At 39.0% G+C, this 14,347-nt stretch overlaps 1 protein-coding gene across 1 annotated transcript in view; it reads right to left on the minus strand.

Moving 5' to 3' along the window:
• Positions 1–13,775, minus strand: part of fbxl17 (F-box and leucine-rich repeat protein 17) — a 354,283-nt gene extending 340,508 nt beyond the window's left edge. Inside the window, exons 1-4 of the mRNA XM_067414572.1 lie at positions 13,637–13,775; positions 11,263–12,002; positions 10,046–10,168; positions 7,190–7,447 (exon numbers count right to left, since the gene is read on the minus strand). Of these exons, the coding sequence (XP_067270673.1) occupies positions 7,190–7,447; positions 10,046–10,168; positions 11,263–11,982 (1,101 nt within the window). The 5' untranslated portion in view covers positions 11,983–12,002; positions 13,637–13,775. The remainder of the gene's footprint in view (positions 1–7,189; positions 7,448–10,045; positions 10,169–11,262; positions 12,003–13,636) is intronic.
• Between the last annotated feature and the right edge of the window lie 572 nt (positions 13,776–14,347).

Raw genomic sequence — 14,347 nt, forward strand, 5'->3', positions numbered from 1 at the left:
TGGCATTGGGTTCTGGTCGTTTCACTCAATTGCTGAAGTGTCAGAGTGTCCATGAATCCAGTTGCTCCTAAGGATGGCTGAGATGACGATGATAAAGGGGGCCGGAGATCAAAACTTCCTGTTAAGTCCATATCCAGCAGAGTATGTTGAGATGGAAGAGCTGGAAATCCTTCCAATGCACTAGGAAAAAGGGATTGAAAACCATCCTGATTCAAAGACATTATGTCCATAAGATCCTCTGTAAAGTCCTGGTTTGGAATTTGGTTTTGATCTCCCTCTATTCCATGACAAGACTTGCTTGAAGATGCAGCCATATTAAGTGTTGGGTTTTAGTCGGTTTGAATGATGAAGAGTGATTTTATTTGAGTACAATTTCCTTCTCACAAGCTTTAATATTTGGGTCCCATCTGGGGTGCCATTTTTTATGTAACGCTTTCTCACTTCTTTGTTTTGGGTTTTTTTTATTTGCTGGGGTGCCAGACAGGGTTTCTGTCATTACTTTAAACTTTAAGGAAAAAAACGTACAAAGGTCCTGTATAGTCTGTTTTGTCAATGGTCTTACACAAAACCTTTATAAGTGAGATAAGGAATTGATATCAGCGATGCAGGTAATAAAACCCATAATAAACCCTCTTTAAGCAAAACTCATTCAACACAACACATGTAGAATTTCTTTTTGATATATATTCAACCATGTGCATTTATCAAAAGTCCCAACATTTACATAAGTAGAGAACCAAAGAATTTTGAGAAAAAAACAAAAATATCAGTTCCAATTGTCCAGCCAAAAAATAGGCTTAATAAAAATAAATAAACAAAACTAGTTCAGTCCAAAAGGCATCAAAAAAAAACAATCCAAAATACAAACGATAAATAATCAGCAACAAAAATAGTTCAAATAGTCAAAAAGTATAATAAGAGGAAATAAATAAATTATTCCCCTTAAAAACAGTCAAGTCAAAGTCAAACAGTCATCCACGGCAGGCTGGATTTTACTCACGACTCCTCATGGCTTTGTACACCTTTCCTTAGGCATTAATACGAGGCTGCAAACTCCCACTCCGTTCATTCATTTCGGGTTTTCAGACCAATCCTCTCATAGCGTTCTCCCTGCAGCGTCTCAACGACGAGCCGCTAGTAACTCAATGACGAGGATCCTTTCTCTTCATGCTCCGGAAAGCGCTCTCCATAGAACACGCCGACGAGTACTTCAACCCGCGGATAAAGCAACAAATCGCCGCGGGAGTCTTTAAGGGGAGTTTCGCGAGCGTTTCCAATGACACTCGACAGCCGCCGCCATCTTGCCACCATCTACCCTTTTTGTCAGTGACGCACGTCCTCCAGATAAAGGTAAAGAGGCTGGACATAAGACGCCGCCATCTTAATTCGGCAATAGGGAACGATGCCTGTTTATACAAATGAATGATGACTGATAAATGAACAAGTCCTTGCACTTTATTTATTTTATGACATCGTCACAAGTTTATGCATGTATTCCTATCAAATAAAAAAAAGATCCTCCTCAAATGAATGCATGTTTTTTATACATTTTCATCCAGTGTTTTTTATGCAACATCCCAAATTTTGCATTCATTTTTCTAGTCTAAATATCTACAAATTCTTAAATCAAGACGCATTTACTATACAAGAAAAATGACGCAAGATATTTTTCCTTGTTTTCTTAAAAATAAAATCAAAATTTAGTGAGTTTTTGTTTAAAACAGGCAAAATGATCTGCCAATGGGGTGAGAAAAATAATCTTATTTCTGTTTGGGACGGACACAAGAAACACTATTTCAATCAGAAACAAGACTATTTTTCTCACCCCATTGGCAGATCATTTTGCCTGTTTTAACCCTTAAATGCATGACAGTCTCACCAAACATTCTTACATATTCGGGTCGTTCGTGACCCGGATCTATATTTAACATGGATAGATCTCTAGCTGTCCCGATGATATATAAAACTGATGTTAGAGTAACAATTACAGAAGAATAAAATAAACCCTATTTCGTTACCTTTTGGAGCTTGGAAGGGTTTAGTTTGAGCAGATGTTTTATCCCATCATCATATGTCCTCATCAGAGCTCATTTACATTCAGCATCTGCTCATATTCGCCATGAACTTCTTCAAAATCAATACTTTGATCACTGAGTTTCTAGACCAGATCTATCATCAAGTGACAGTGACACTTATATTTGATTGTGTTTAGTACTTGCTCTCGGCAGTAAATCACTGACCCATTTCCAGTTTTGCAGATTATAATTATTAATGTTTCGTTTTCTGTCTGAGGTAACTATAAGTGAAACGTCACTTCATTATTGCATCAGACTTTGCCACCTGGTGAAAAAAAGGTGAATTGGGCCCTATGTTGTCATTATAGATTCCTCAATTCCTTAAATAATTGTGCAAAAAATATATACGTACAATCTTACACACCTCGTGTCGTTAGCGACCCTATACAATTTTGACAAACTAGTGGAAAAACAGGCATTCAATTATAATTATATCATTTTTTTCTTGTTATATTGTTTAAAATTGATTGATTGAGGAACACTAATAAGGTTGACGTCTAAATTTAAAAAAATGATTAAGGAGGAGGGTAGTGAATGACGTCTCGGGTCGTGGTATTTAAGGGTTAAGCAAAAACTCACTTCATTTTGATTTTATTTATTAAGGTTAATATCATTATTTTTTATTTGAAGGTCATGAGACCGAAACGTTGCTAATAAAAAGTTTCTGATTATTGCTAATATTGATAGTGTGTGGGATTTCTTTTTGTGTCTTTATTGAGATTTTATTTTTAACAAAACAAGAAGAAATATCATATGTCGTTTTACTTATAGTAAAGGCATCTTTGTTAGATATTTATCTTTGTTAAATATCATTGTTAGATATTTAGACTAGAAACTAGACAAAATTACTAAATAAGAAGTAGGGCTGTGCAATATATCGAAATTATCGATATATCGCAAATGTACATACACTGCCTTGCAAAAATATTTGGCCCCCTTGAACTTTGCGACCTTTTGCCACATTTCAGGCTTCAAACATAAAGATATATCTTTGTGAAGAATCAACAACAAGTGGGACACAATCATGAAGTGGAACGAAATTTATTGGATATTTCAAACTTTTTCAACAAATCAAAAACTGAAAAATTGGGCGTGCAAAATGATTCAGGCCCTTTACTTTCAGTGCAGCAAACTCTCTCCAGAAGTTCAGTGAGGATCTCTGAATGATCCAATGTTGACCTAAACGACTAATGATGATAAAGAGAATCCACCTGTGTGTAATCAAGTCTCCGTATAAATGCACCCGCACTGTGATAGTCTCAGAGGTGCGTTTAAAGCGCAGAGAGCATCATGAAGATCAAGGAACACACCAGGCAGTTGTGGAGAAGTTTAAAGCCGGATTTGGATACAAAAAGATTTCCCAAGCTTTAAACATCCCAAGGACCGCTGTGCAAGTGATAATATTGAAATGGAAGGAGGATCAGACCACTGCAAATCTACCAAGACCTGGCCGTCCCTCTAAACTTTCAGCGCATATGAGGAGAAGACTGATCAGAGATTCAGCCAAGAGGCCCATGATCCCTCTGGAGGACCTGCAGAGATCTACAGCTGAGGTGGGAGACTCTGTCCATAGGACAACAATCAGTCGTATACTGCACAAATCTGGCCTTTCTGGAAGAGTGGCAAGAAGAAAGCCATTTCTTAAAGATATCCATAAAAAGTGTTGTTTAAAGTTTGCCACAAGCCACCTGGGAGACACACCAAACATGTGGAAGAAGGTGCTCTGGTCAGATGAAACCAAAATTGAACTTTTTGGCAACAATGCAAAACGTTATGTTTGGCGTAAAAGCAACACAGCTCCTCACCCTGAACACACCCTGATCCCCACTGTCCAACATGGTGGTGGCAGCATCATGGTGTGGGCCTGCTTTTCTTCAGCAGGGACAGGGAAGATGGTTAACATTGATGGGAAGATGGATGGAGCCAAATACAGGACCATTCTGGAAGAAGACCTGATGGAGTCTGCAAAAGACCTGAGACTGGGACGGAGATTTGTCTTCCAACAAGACAATGATCCAAAACATAAAGCAAAATCTACAATGGGATGGTTCAAAAATAAACATATCCAGGTGTTAGAATGGCCAAGTCAAAGTCCAGACCTGAATCCAATCGAGAATCTGTGGAAAGAACTGAAAACTGCTGTTCACAAACGCTCTCCATCCAACCTCACTGAGCTCCAGCTGTTCTGCAGGAGGAACGGGCAAACATTTCAGTCTCTCGATGAGCAAAACTGATAGACACACCCCAAGAGACTCACAGCTGTAATCGCAGCAAAAGGTGGCGCTACAAAGGGTTAACTTAAGGGGGCCGAATCATTTTGCGCGCCCAATTTTTCAGTTTTTGATTTGTTAAAAAAGTTTAAAATATCCAATAAGTTTCGTTCCACTTCATGATTGTGTCCCACTTGTTGTTGATTCTCCACAAAAAATTACAGTTTCATATCATTATGTTTGAAGCCTGAAATGTGGCAAAAGGTCGCAAAGTTCAAGGGGGCCGAATATTTTCGCAAGGCACTGTATAAAACAATATGCATATAGCAGCGGCGCGCAATATCTAAATGATTTTAATAGGCTACTTCAACATTGTGAAAAGTGTACGTTTTAGGTCTCTCTGGACTCTCAGTCTGTTGAAAAAAAATGCATTTAAATAAGTACCAAAAACAATAAATAAAATGGATGAAAACTGCAACGGATAATTGTGTTTTAGGAGCATATTAGGGGCAGCGGTTCAGAAAACCCACGGTTTTGTTCACATCACGGTTTTAGGATCACGGGTTTTCTGTTCAGTACGGTTCTTGTTTTTTTTCTTTTAATCCAGAAATGTAGGCCTACTTCAGCATATGATATATTAATTATCCACAATTTTCAAAAATTGTTATATCATAGCCTAATCATGCTCATTGACCATCTCTGAGGAAAGTGATATTTTGATACAGCAAGAGAGAGAAGACACTGATGACATGCTTTTCATTTGTTTGGCAAAAAAAGGAGAATGTGTATTGCTATCTCTACAGGAACTTGTGCCGTTTTAGCACACAAAGATTGAACTGAAGAATTAACTTATGTTTATCAAACTTTAGTGTAGCTTTAAGCCTCGTTTATCCACGACGCGTCCGCTCGAGCGCGCTGCAAAAATGACGTCGACGTGGAGTGCGCGAGACCCCATTTCGCTTGGCGTTGTGCACGTCAAATTTCGTAACTTTGCGTGTGGCTCCGCAACCGAAGAGCCACGAGTTCCAGACGAATCTGCTGGCCGAGAATGACGTCTCATCACGCCGCACCCGGTCTGCGCGTCGAGGATAAACACCTCCCCAAACGGACGAGGCGCGCGCAGTCAACGAGAGAGACGAGGAAAACAAAAAAGCATACAAATGGCAATTATCGCGGCCGGAAAAATTATAGAGCTCATTTTTTTTATCGTGCAATTAATTGGTTTATCGACTATCGCGACAGGCCTATATGAAATGCAATAATTTGCAGTCTCGCTCTGTCTGACACACACACACACACACACACACACGCACACACGCAGCGAAAGGTGAACGATTTGTGACATAAATGTTTGCTAAAACACTGCTGGTCACTTTCAGAAGTTTTAGCGATGCTTTCTTTTCCCAGGAAGAATTTAAAACGCAAATGGGTTCATTCTCAGTTTTTAAATAATTTTCTTTAATATCCACAACTTTCCTGCGAGTCTTAGTGGGCGACGCCATGACACTCGATACTTCCGGTTGACGGTATCTCAGTTCCGGTTTACCACACATAACAGTTATGCTGCGTTCATCAGACGCGAGTGACGCGAATAAATAGCGCTATTCGCGCGAACATGGACGCGTGAACATTTTGACTCCATTCGCTTCATTCACTACACAACAGACAAGAATTTGCATCGTAGGAGGGGCTTCTGCCAGGCAGCGGCGGTCGTCAGAAGGACGAGCCGAGTTGAGGCTGCTCTCGCTGGGGTTAATGAGCGCTGAGCGCCTGGGTCTCTCACCTCAGAAACCTACTTGCTTCCATAAACCATGCAACATAAACGGACCCGTTTGACATGTTGCCTAGCACCCTACGCACCCATTCAATGCCCAACGAGCTTCAAATAAACTCAAGAATTGTGATGTAGAAGTAATATTTATATTTTAATATTTGTAATTGTTGAAATCATGTCAGACATGTCAGTAGAATTTTTTTTAATCAACATGAAAAAAATGAATGAACTTCAATTAAATTAAGTGCATTGTAATAAAAATTAACATTTCATTGCTGTAAATTTAATTACTGAGGTTATATAATATATTAGTTTAACCTAGCCTGTTTAAAATACTGAAGTACAACTGTATAATTTTTTGCAAGGGGTATGTTTATTGTTTTCAATAATTTACAGATTTATTGTGTAGCAAGACCGCTCTAACAACCTAACGTTAAATAGAGACCTGCACCCCCGCGGGACCCAGCACAACCGAGTGCGGCGCGGGATCATAGTTGATGGTGAGATGCGGATGCGGGTGGCAAGATATTATTGTGTGCGTGTCGCGGGAAAATAAAATTATTTTTCGGGACTCCGGCAAAGTGGAAATATCTAACAAAATAAATAACTAGAAACAAATAAACCTTTATTTATAAAAACATAAAATCGATTTAGAGGCGCTTGGACGGAATGGTAAATCTTGCATGGTTCATAGGAACAGCCACACAGTGGCAAAATGTGTGCACCGCATAACTCGGTTGAATCGCTTAGTGCTGCAGATATTAGTAAGTTCTTGTAAGATAGTCAGATCCATGCGACCATCTGGGACATGTGATCATTTTGCCTGAAGCGTTGTTGTAAAAGTCTACTCCTGAATCCTCATAATACAACCAACATTTAGCTGATAACAGTACAGACTAACGTAAACCGGAAGTTCGATACCGGCGTGTTCTACGTTGCCATAGCGATTAGGGGAAAGGTCAGAGTTCGGGAAAGTTGTGGATACTTTAAATAGATTTTACACAATAATTAGACTATCGAATATCGTATCATTTATCAAGATATTGCATATCGTACTTTTCTTCAATATCGCACAGCCCTAGTAAGAAGAGCATTTTTTTGCTGTGTATATATGATGTGTTTAAGCTCACCAGTTTAAGTGCGTGGTCGGTGAGCTTGTCCTGGTTTCCGACATGAACCTTCTGCAGAAGTGGGCAGTGGATGGCCACGGTGCACAGAGACACATCGCTGAGCTGCTTACATCGGTACGCCGTGTATTTGATCAAACCGGGACAGTTGGACGCCAGAGAACAAACGCCATGATCCTGAACATTTCGGCAATCAGAAATATTGATCTCAGTGACGTTCTGTCTCCTGGACGCGATCTTCACAAGGAGATCGTCTTTAACCTGTGGTCAGAGGGAAGACACAATAAAACCACATTCATACGTTGCCTGTCACGATAACAAATTTTGCTGGACGATAAATTGGCCAAGAAATTATTGCGATAAACGATAATATTGTCGTTCTGAGATCATTTTCATCTAAAATAAAGATAATGGCATAATAATGCAGGTACACCTTTTCAAAGATCAATAAACTTTTATTTCTAAACACTGAAAACAGAAAACATTTTAAATATCCACAATAAATGAACAACACCAAAAACAATAAAAGACTGTTTACAAAAAATGCACTTGAATAAATACCAAAAACAATAAATATAATGGATGAAAGCTGCAATGGATGATTGTGTTTTAGGAGCATATTAGGGGCGGCACGGTTCACTAAACCCACGGTTCGGCTTCTATCACGGTTTTCGGTTCTGTATTGTTCTTGTTGTCGTTTTTCTTTTGACTGTTAACACTCCAGAAATTTACTTCAGCATGATATATTAATTATCCACAATTTAGGATACAGTATTCAATTTTTTTTTATATAATGTAATCATGGACAAACTGAACTTGACTTGACCATCTCTGAGGAAAGCTAGGTGAGATTTTGATACAGCAAGAGAGAAGACTTATGACATGCTTTTCATTTATTTGGCAAATAAAGGAAATTGCGAGGGTGCGCGTGGCAAAAATTACGTTAAAGCGGAGCACGCGAGACCCCATTTTATAACTTTTTACGCTCCGCAACCGAAGAGCCACGAATTCCAGATGAATCTGGCCAAGCATGACGTCTCACTAGGGTTGCCACCCGTCCCGTGAAATACGCAATCGTCCCATATTTTCAGGAAAAATGACGCGTCCCGTATCAAAGCAATACGGGACGCGATTTTTCCCGTATTTTACATAGGTCCATCCGCATTGTGTGAAGACACGTCCTATTCTGCCCCTAATTGGGTCGCTGCCGTCGTTGGTTTGTTTGATTGGTTTGTTTCAGGTTCACGGGCCGTGAATCACGGCCAATCAGAGTCAGAAGAGGAGGGGACCCCGCCTCGCCGGTTCTTTTCTATATAAGGTCCAAATACCCTATATCAAAATAATTTTTTGATTGATAACGTTAGATTTCATTTGCTGCCTATTAAGAAATAATGTTAATAATGTAGGCTACATTAATGATGTTATGGTATGATTTGTTTATTAAGGTTAAGTTGTACAGTCAGACACAAGCATTACTTTAATAAGAGATAAGATATAGCATATATATATATATATATATATATATATATATATATATATATAATACATATTTATTCAAAATAGGACCTTTTAGGAATAAAATAAACAACTATTTGTTATGCTTAACAAATTTAAATAATTGCATCATCCAATACTAGCTATAGAATTAACAATAGACTATATAAAATTGGAATAATACATAAATATATTTACTTAACTTACCAAAAATAAAAATGTTGTTAAGTGTTTTATTAAAATAAGAAATAATTTTATATGTAGATATCATTTAGTTATTTAGGTGTGGTTTCACTGTTTGGATGGTGTTACTGCAAACAATGACAAATATTTTAGTCAAAATCTTTGTTCACAACACTATAAAATTACTCGAGTTAATTAGCAATTTCTTATCCTACTCCCCTAGGTTACAGCAGCTGAGTTTGTTTTTCATTGTCATAGCTGTGTATTATACTGAGTGCATCTGTTCACACAGATTTCAATAGCAGATATCCTATTATAATGTCCATTGGTATCAGTCTTAATATATATATACAAATTATGAAAACATGTTTTAAGTTATGATATACGACCACTGCACTGGCACACCATCGGGACTGTGGTCATCGTGGCCCAGAGGGGTGTGGCCACCGCTGTGGCAGGCGTCCCTTATTTTTCTGTATTGAAGGTGGCAACCCAACGTCTCACCCAGTCTGTCAAAACAAGTTTAAACATCTCCCCAAACGAAGCGTTTGAGAGACGAGAGAAGAAAAAAGAATGCAAATGGAAATTAGAGCTCTCTTTTTTTACTGAGCGATTAACTGATTTATTGACTATCACGACAGGCGTATAAGACGAGGTTTGTGCCCTAAAAATAATCTGAAAAATGTGGGGTCATCTTATATTCGCGATATAGACAAAATCATGGGGGGAAAGGAAGAAAGCAAGAAACAGTAGAGGGCACCAAAACGATAGGCTACGTAATTAGTGACAGTGAGGGTGTTTACATTCACGTTCTTAAGCCGATTATGCTTAATAAGCCGACAACGAACATGGTCATGTAAACGCGGTAACCCGTTCTTTTATCGGAGTAAGGTCATAAACGGCTCAAGCATAAACCGGTCGGAACAGGGAGTTTTTGCTCCGATTTCGCGCTGTATGTAAACGCATTGATCTGCTTTCTGTCTGCTTATTGAAGTGCGCATGTTTGCAGAGAAACACGGAATCTGCGGAATTATGCGGAATGGTTTAAAATGCGTTAAAAAGATCTGAAAAAATATTGGAACTGAAAGCATTAGAAATAAAATATAAAATATTAACTTCTTAACTTTTATTTGAGGCTTACAATACAGTTATTATACACATAAACAGAAGATGAGCACAAACCTGCTGGAGGCCGCTGAGATCGATCTGTTTCCAGAACTGGAAGTCTAAGCAGAGGTCGCGCCAGTACTTACACACCAGAGACGCGGCCAGACCCCGCTCCTTCACCGACAGGTGAGAGAACACCTGAGGACACATTTCACACGGGGTTAAACACACAACTCAGTCTAAAGAGTCATATTCATTTAAGGGTTAGTTCACCCAAAAATGATAATGTGATGTTTAACTGCTTAACCCCCATTTAACGATCTGCGCACGCAATAATGAGGCATCTATGAAAATAGATTTTGACCTTACTCAGCAGAATAAATGGGGTTGGGAACATTAGATGAGATTTGTCTGATATGAGGTACAAAAATAACACAAACACTGTTGTGTTTCTGGCAGAAAGTGATAGTTTAGTGTCTTAAGACATCAATGCGTCACCACGGTTTAATATGGATTCGTATGTCTGTGTGTTTTTTACTCTCATAGAAATAAACTCCATTGACATGCATTATACGAGCAACGGCTGAGTTAAAAATCTTCATTTGTGTTCTACTGAAGAAACAAACACACCGACATCTCGGATGCATGGGGGGGGGGGGGGGTCAGCAGATAAACATCAGCGTTCTTGAATTAATCACTTGAGTGAATGATTCAATGACTCACTCATAAAGACTTTACTTGTTTCATTACAGGATGAATCAGTGTTTTTGAACAAATCTCTTGAGTGAATGATTCAATGACTCACTCATAAAGACTTTACTTGTTTCATTACAGGATGAATCAGTGTTTTTGAACAAATCTCTTAAGTGATTGTCTCACTCATAAAGAGTTCACTTCTTACATTACTGGATGAATCAGTGTTTTTTAACAAATCTCTTGAATGAATGATTCAATGACTCAAAGACTTCACTTGTTTCATTACTAGATGAATCAGCGTTCCTGTATTAATCTCTTGGGTGAATGATTCAATGACTCACACATAAAGACTTCCCTCATTTCATTACTGAATGAATCAGCGTTCTTTAACAAATCTCTTGAGTAAATGATTCAATGACTCACTCATTAAGACTTCACTTGTTTCATTACTGGATGAATCAATGTTTTTTTTTTCCGTTTTTTGAGCGCGAATGCATATTTGAATGTTCTGATATGATTTTGTCAAAGGTTTAAAATGCATAAAAAAACAATGTGCTTTTTGTAGTGTGTTGCTTCTTAAACATAAGCTCACAGACCTTTAGCAGGATGGATGAGGGCAGCTCGTTAATGTGGGACGTGTCTGTGTTTTCAGTGCTCTTTCCCTCCTCCGTACCCTCGTTTTGGGAGAGTTGGCAGCAGCAGGAGGAGGAGGCGGTGGCACTGCCCACATCTGTATGCCACGCCACACCAGAGCAGTCCTCCTCCGAAGGGGAGGAAGAAGAGGAGGACGGGCAAAGTGAAGGGAGGAGGCATTGGCTCTCCGGAGCGGAGGTGTCTCCTCGCTCCTCTCCGTTCTCCATGGCCTCCTGGAAGGCACAGCGGGGCTGCTTGCGGGGCGTACACCGCTGCAGCTCAGCACACTTGCGCTTGCACACCATTTCCGAAAAGTCCACGGCGGGGACGACGGCGCAAAATAGCGCCGGGGGCCCGATCAGCTTGGCCGGCACGGCGGACAGCAAACTTCGACCCTGGCCCTCCCAAATGGCCAGCTCTCCCGGAGAAAGGAGAAACTTGGCACACTCCTCGGGCGAGTTTAAGGAAACGTAACGCTCGGCGAGTTTGGACGCCGCCGCCGCTGCCGCACAGCCGCTCTCGAAGGGCCAATCGTCCTCAATGCTCCCGCTGGTGCCGTGGACGATGAAGCACAGCATGCAGGGCCCCTGAAGGAAGCAGTTCCTCCGCCTCTTCTTCTTGCGCAGCTTCCGTGTTTTCTTCTTCTTTAGGCTGTAACCATTTTTGGAGAAAAGATGGCCCATATAGATGATTCACGTTGACTCTGAGGGAAAAATGTAAATGCAACAGAGAAAAATTACTAAAGATGACCCATATATTCAAGTCTTGGTTCAACTGAAACCATACCATATCGGTATCGGCTGATATATGTTCAATTTCAATGTTATCGGTATCAACTGATACTTGTTCATTTTTAATGTTATCGGTCACCATATCGGCCGATATATGTTCATTTTCAATGTTATCGGTATACAACCGATTATTTGTTAATTTTTAATGTTATCTGCCGATAAATGTTCATTATTCATTTTATAGGTATCAACCGATATATGCTCATTTTTAATGCTATCGGTCACCATACTGATATATGTTCATTTTTAATGCTATCAGTCTGGCTGATATATTTTTTTAAATGTTATTGGTCACCATATTGGTCGATATTTGTTCATTTTTAATGTTATCGGTCACCATATCGGTATCTGCCAATATTTGTTCTTTTTTAATGCTATTGTTTAGCCAAAATATTAAAGCCAATAAATAATGAATTATCTCCTTCAGCTGAGACACTTCACACGCCATTATGGTTTTGAATTGCTTGAAATATGGTTTAAATCACTTCAAAAAGGAAAATACAGTAAAGTGCAACATATCATATAGACTTTTATAGAAAAATTATAATGAGAACATTATAATTGAGTGTTTGAGATGCGGATTTTAATAGTGAAACTTTGTTTTCTGTAAGCAGGATCTCAAATTATATAAAAATTTGGATTTAGATTTATCGGCATTTAAATACACAGATTATCGTATCAGCCAAAATGCATCAGTGCATCTCCAATCACCGTGACAACTTCTGACTCAATCAACCAATGGTGTGAGTTTAGGGCGAGGCTATGTGTTTGAGCGACCAATGACAGACAGTAGGAGTGTTTGGGAAACAAATTTGAAAACAGTCATTATTTCATAAAGATGACAGAAAACAAGACTTCAGCTGAGAAACATTTCATTGTTGCTTTCAATCTAGATCAGTGGCGCTTCCTAAATCTGATTACAGAACTAAAAAAGCCTGAAAATGAGATTTAGACATGTACTCAAAGTCTTATCAAAGTAATAATGTCTGTTGGATTGCGGTTTGAGTCCTTGTTACTTCAGGAGCCTCAAAACCCAGTGCTAGATTCTATCTGACAGAACATGAACATCCTTAGATTTGCTTTCAAGACACAAAAACAAGGAAACACACAGAAGTCAATGAACGACCATAAAGACACACAGATGAAGAGTCAGAGCAATATTTCAGGTGTCTGCCCATCTACTATTGTTTATAGACACAATATCAAGGTGAATATACCATTGGTATCTATCAGTGTCATCTATACCATAACCATAGTACCAACACAGTACTTTTGTATGGATAATGAGTATATAGAACAGCAGGGCTTCGTTTATATTAATCAGATATCTGGTATAATGTGTGAGTAAAGCTGTTATATCTCAGCAGGGATCATATAGACATCCATTAAACAATGAATGTCAGTGTTTACACACGGTTGTGTGGAGCTGCTGACCGAGTGTTGTTGTGTTTCATTGAGTGATAGTAGCGGACGACGCCATTAAACTCCCTCACGAGAAAACAACCAGGACTTAACAACTGCCATAATAAAACCCGCCAATCCTCACCAGCTCGCGCGGCCCTCAGCACCTCCTTCCCGCGCTCTCATAATCCGCGCGAAACAGAAACAGAAGCGTAGCGAACGCAACGCAAACGCGCGCTTGCTGTGTCAACCTGGTAGAATGTTTCAAAACACTTCCGGATTTCAAATAACAGAGGAAATCCCGCCCACAGCTCGAGATGACAGCGGCTGCTCATTGGCCAAACTGTCTGTCTGTCTGGAGCGGAGGGCCAATCATCCGTGATTTAAAGGGAACACGTTTCAATACCAATATAACACTTGTAAACATGCTTGATGCGAAATTGCGAATACACACATGATGTAAATATTCGTACTGTAACAGGATGGATTCGAAATCGCATGTTACTTTGTTAATAATAACAATCAACATCTCATTATTCTAAAAGCGGTCTAAAAACTTTCGCAAACGCGTTTTTAATGACCTTTTCCTGAAAAAAACCCAGTTTCACCACATGATGAAAAAAATAATGCTTGGGTAAATAATAATTATGACAAATAAACTAAATTATGACATATTAAATCATAATTATGATATGAAAAATCTAAATGATGACAAAACATGTATTGATATTTCCGTATAAAAGCCCATTTTCACCACATAATGCTCTGTTAAATAATAATTATGATTTAAAAATCTATATTATGACATACTAAATGATAATTATGAGAATAACATTATGACTTTAAAGCTACACTG

This window comes from Pseudorasbora parva, chromosome 13, assembly GCF_024679245.1.
Source record: "Pseudorasbora parva isolate DD20220531a chromosome 13, ASM2467924v1, whole genome shotgun sequence".
NCBI lineage: Eukaryota > Metazoa > Chordata > Actinopteri > Cypriniformes > Gobionidae > Pseudorasbora > Pseudorasbora parva.